This window comes from Malus sylvestris, chromosome 2 (genome assembly GCF_916048215.2).
Source record: "Malus sylvestris chromosome 2, drMalSylv7.2, whole genome shotgun sequence".
Lineage (NCBI taxonomy): Eukaryota > Viridiplantae > Streptophyta > Magnoliopsida > Rosales > Rosaceae > Malus > Malus sylvestris.
This window is the reverse complement of record NC_062261.1, coordinates 32408909-32413523: the sequence shown is the minus strand read 5'-3', so window position 1 is coordinate 32413523 and position 4615 is coordinate 32408909. Positions and strand designations below refer to the sequence as shown.

At 36.1% G+C, this 4615-nt stretch overlaps 1 protein-coding gene across 1 annotated transcript; it reads left to right on the top strand.

The window, feature by feature from the left end:
• Positions 1 to 4334, top strand: LOC126583810 (type I inositol polyphosphate 5-phosphatase 10-like). Its single transcript, XM_050248333.1, has 11 exons — positions 1 to 117; positions 721 to 803; positions 948 to 1011; positions 1608 to 1698; positions 1809 to 1913; positions 2230 to 2746; positions 2838 to 3031; positions 3147 to 3255; positions 3394 to 3542; positions 3624 to 3833; positions 3916 to 4334. The coding sequence occupies exons 2-11, from the start codon at positions 771 to 773 to the stop codon at positions 3920 to 3922; spliced, it is 1479 nt and encodes a 492-aa protein (XP_050104290.1). The 5' UTR covers positions 1 to 117; positions 721 to 770; the 3' UTR covers positions 3923 to 4334.
• Positions 4335 to 4615: the final 281 nt, after the last annotated feature.

Genomic DNA, 4615 nt, shown 5'->3' with positions numbered 1-4615 from the left:
TTTGTCTTTGTTTGTATTGTCCATCAACAAAAAACAAAGGGAGAGGACTTTTCTTGAAACACCATCTATGGAAGAACAAGAGGTGGAAGTTTGAAGCCATCCATATGGAATATGCAGGTCTCCTTACCAGTCTTATCACGTTCAATTCTCCATCTCCTTTTTTTTTTTTGTTCTGGAATAAAAAATAAATTAAACAAACAAATCCAAATATTTTATCAAGGCAAGGAACAGGGAATCGCTTTGTCCAGTTGACTTTCTCGAGAAAACCCATGTTGCCTGTCAACTTGTTTCATGGGTTGGTTGTTCTTGTTGCCATTGCCACTCTTTCTTTATAATAATATATAAATATATACATATATACATATATATTATATTTATATAAGTTTACAGAGATCTCATCCTTCACCAAGTTCTGGTAATTTATGTTCTATTTATTCTGTCATCTGAAACTGAATTGCATTTGGGTGTTTGTGTTTGATGCTATTTTTTGGATGTAGGTAACTAGAGTCTTATTCTCTGAGAATTGTATTCGTTTGTTCAATCTCAATATTTTACAAATATTCTCACGTTGTCCTCTTTGTTTTTAATCTATAATTTATTTTGTCCAATTCATGAAATTTCCTTTTTTTTTTTTTTGACGATTTAAAAGAAATAGGAGCAATTTAATTATCCGGTTTGGAAGGTTTTGATCTAATTGCAGTATAAATCTGTTATCTGTAGGTTTGTGAAGGTCTGTGAATAACAGTTGATGAAAAAGTTGCACCTTCGGAATGCCTGTCAGCAATCAAGACGTGAAAAAGAAGGTTCCTTTTTCTTATTTTTGTTTCCAAATTCTTCTTCTTTTCAATTTTGTAGATAAAAAAAATGGATCTTTCGGCAAACAGAATGGTGTTTTTTTATCAGATTTTGTTAATTAATTGGATTTTGTGTTTACCCTTTTGTTTCAGTCTTTTATTCATAAAATCTTCACCACAAAGGAGAAAGAAGGAAGAGGCTCTTCGGATTTCTCAGGTGAGTAAATGTGTTTCTTTCTGGTTTCAATTCAATCACTTATCACCATTGTTTTCCAATGGAGAAAATCTAGAGAGAGAGAGAGAGAGAGAGAGAGAGAGAGAGAGAGAGAGAGAGAGAGAGAGAGAGGATATTCCTTGCAATTGGGGACTTATATTATAGTTGATGTTATCTTTCTTTTTGGAACCGCAGAATAGAATCCCATCTGCTTTTTGAAGGATGTGATTTACTCTTCTTTTTTTGAATGGATTTGTTCTTCTTTAACTGTTTGGTAAGATAGGGACATTGGTCCTACCATATAAGACATTTGGGGTCTAAAAATGGCGTTTTTGGTAAGAAAGATATCGATTGCTACAGAGAGAGGGAGAGCACCATGGAAATGTAATCTTAGAATATATTCATGTTTCAAATCTAAGCTACTGCAAGAAAGGTAGCAACTAGCAAGCATAAAAAATGTCCCTCTCATCCCCACCTCTCTCTCTCTCTCTCTGCTTCCTTTTTAACTTCCAAAGAAAATTTCTGTCTTGCTTAGCCTACAATTCTTATAAATTTGACATCTTACCATGAAGTCTTTACGTAATTGTATCCTATTTCAGAAGCACGGCAGTCTAACCCATCAGTTGACATTCAATCTATAAGTGACACAGGGTCTCAAATGCCTGCCGGTCAATATGTTCAGTCCTTTCGGTAATTGGAATATCTTCTACAACTAGTTCTTGTTTCCGTCTTTCTATCCGCTCACAAGAATGCATATGCGATAACTTTTGGCTTTTGCTTTCTCGGTTTTTTTGTTTCAGGGTTTTTGTAGCGACATGGAATGCAGGAGGGAAATCTCCTCATAGTGGCCTTAATCTGGATGATTTTCTGCAGGTTAATAATGAATCAGACATATATGTCTTGGGGTATGGTCTCTTTATTTATTCTGTTTTTTTTTCATTTTCTTTGTGTTTGCCTTTGATTTTTATAGTTTCAAACGGATAAATTATTTTGACAATTTTTTCAAATGAAATTGTACATTTGGGTACTCGTTTTTGAACCTCTGTCCCGTAGTCACATCTTCAAAAGAAACTAGTGACTTTTATCTTCTGCGTGTATTTTTTGTTTTGTCATATCAGTTTGGTACAGCCTTTAAAATGAAAATGTAATTCCATATTGTTTGTGCTTCTGTAGAAGATATTGATTGTTCATCTAATTAATTTTTCTGCTTTTTACCATCAGTTTCCAGGAAATTGTTCCGCTAAATGCAGGAAATGTACTAGTTCTAGAAGATAATGAACCTGCAGCAAAATGGCTCGCTTTAATCAATCAGTCGCTAAACAAATCACCTGATGGGTGTTCAAGAAGCAAAGCAGGTGGTTCACGATTTTCCCCGAAGCCTTCCCTTAAAAAGGTCAGTAAGACTTTTAGGACAGAGAGCAAACGGAGGTTGAAGAGTTGCAACTGCCCTTTTGAACTAGAAAGGAAACAGAGTAAAGATTTTTGTTTTCGGTGCCAACAACCAAACATAAATGAAGACGACCTTTCTTCAGATCCAGATGAGGATGGATCTAATGCCTTTGATATATCGGAAATTTCCATGGCCTCTACTACCAACCAGATGAAGTACGGCCTTATAGCAAGTAAGCAAATGGTAGGAATTTTTGTTACTATTTGGGCGAGGAAAGAGTATATACAATATGTTAGCCACTTGAGGATCTCTTGCATCAGTCGCGGGATAATGGGACTTGGAAACAAGGTATTTTGTTAAAACTTTTACAAGCACCAGATGTCGGTTATACATAAAAAACCTTTTACAGTACATAGATGATTTTGTATACTGGTTGCAGGGATGTATATCTGTGAGCTTCTTATTCCATCAGACAAGCTTTTGCTTTGTCTGCAGTCACTTGGCATCTGGGGAGAAAGAGGGCGATGAGCTTAGGAGAAATCTGGATGTTTTAGAGATTCTTAAAAGCACTCAGTTTCCGAAGATTTGCAAAACAGCTCGTAGTAGGATGCCGGATAAAATTCTAGGACATGAGTAAGCATATTTCAACCTTGTTATTAAAGTACTGAACCCTTTTTATAATCCAACACTATTTTCCCACATTTATTGACACTAATTATCTGATTAATCTCTTTGCAAATGGATCTAGTGTGGTCATATGGTTAGGGGACTTGAATTACCGCATTGCTTTGAGCTACTCTGAAACCCAAAAGCTATTGATGGACAACAACTGGGATGCACTTCTTGACAAAGATCAGGTAACTGATTTTGCCATGAAAGAATAAGAAATTTATGTTGGGAACTACAGGTACAACATAAGTACAATCATATCAGATCACATTTCAATCTTTCATGGTGTACTAATAATTTTTGTTTGTTTTTGGTTGCATATATAGCTCAAGATCGAAAGAGAAGCAGGGCGAGTATTCAAAGGATGGAAAGAGGGGAAAATCTACTTTGCACCTACTTACAAATACTTTTATAACTCAGACACATATTTTGGAGAGATAAAAACATCGAAAAAGAAAAGAAGAACACCAGCTTGGTAGGTCGACTGGAAGAATGTACTTACGGAACCCAATTGACATTTAACAAAGAAGTTTATTTGACTCGTTTAAAATTGCAGGTGTGATAGAATACTATGGCATGGAAATGGGATTAGACAACTTTCTTACATACGTGGAGAGTCTCGGTTCTCTGACCATCGGCCAGTGTGTGCAGCATTTTTTGTGGATGTTGTAGTTAATGAGAATGAAAATAAGAGGGGATCGCCTAGCTCTAATATGAAAATCGAAATTGAAGAGCTTTTACCAACTGCTAGATACCAGAGAAACATGTAAGTTATAGCTAAATTTGGTTAGTTCTTTGATTACCTACCGTTAAAGGTCCTTTCCCTGATCGTCCTTTTGTATTGTCAGGTACTAAACAGCTAACCGTAACCACTGAAAGTTTGAAGAAATACCCAGTTTTGCTTATCTAATGAGATGACGTAGGTTTAATGATGCAGAGTTTATTGCAGCACTGAGGTGCAGAATAATTCTCCAACAAGTGAGAGATGTACTGTACCGAAATAGTTGACCTCTCCTGCAGGCAATATGAAGTATGTTCTCTCACGGCAAAGATGCTCGGCTTTGGATATATTCGGATTTCCTAACAAGTTGAAGGGGAGATATTCATAGGTGACAGATTATTGTGTGAATTTCGGCTGTCTTTGTTCTTGTCATTTATCAAAGTGTTGGTTACAATATTTATTTGTAGACATTCCCATTTCTCTTGCCTAAATTTGGGTCAAAAGAGAATGGAGCTGATGATATAAAATTGCTTGATTCACAAGCCACCTGGTCTTATCTATGATCTCATTGTGTTTAATGCGAGTGATACTAGGAGAGCGTGGAATCGATCACGAAACTTCAGATACACAAAAAGGGGCTCTAAACACTTAAGCTACAACCCTTTGCATGATCTCAACGTGTTTAACTGGGCGAAACATTTTAGGTCGGTGGTGGTGAAGGTGAGAATACACCATATGGTAGTTTAAGTACAGGATTATAGTATTAAGCAGCACATTCAGTTTCAAACTTTGTATGCAAATTGGCATTGCATTCGTAATCAAACCCT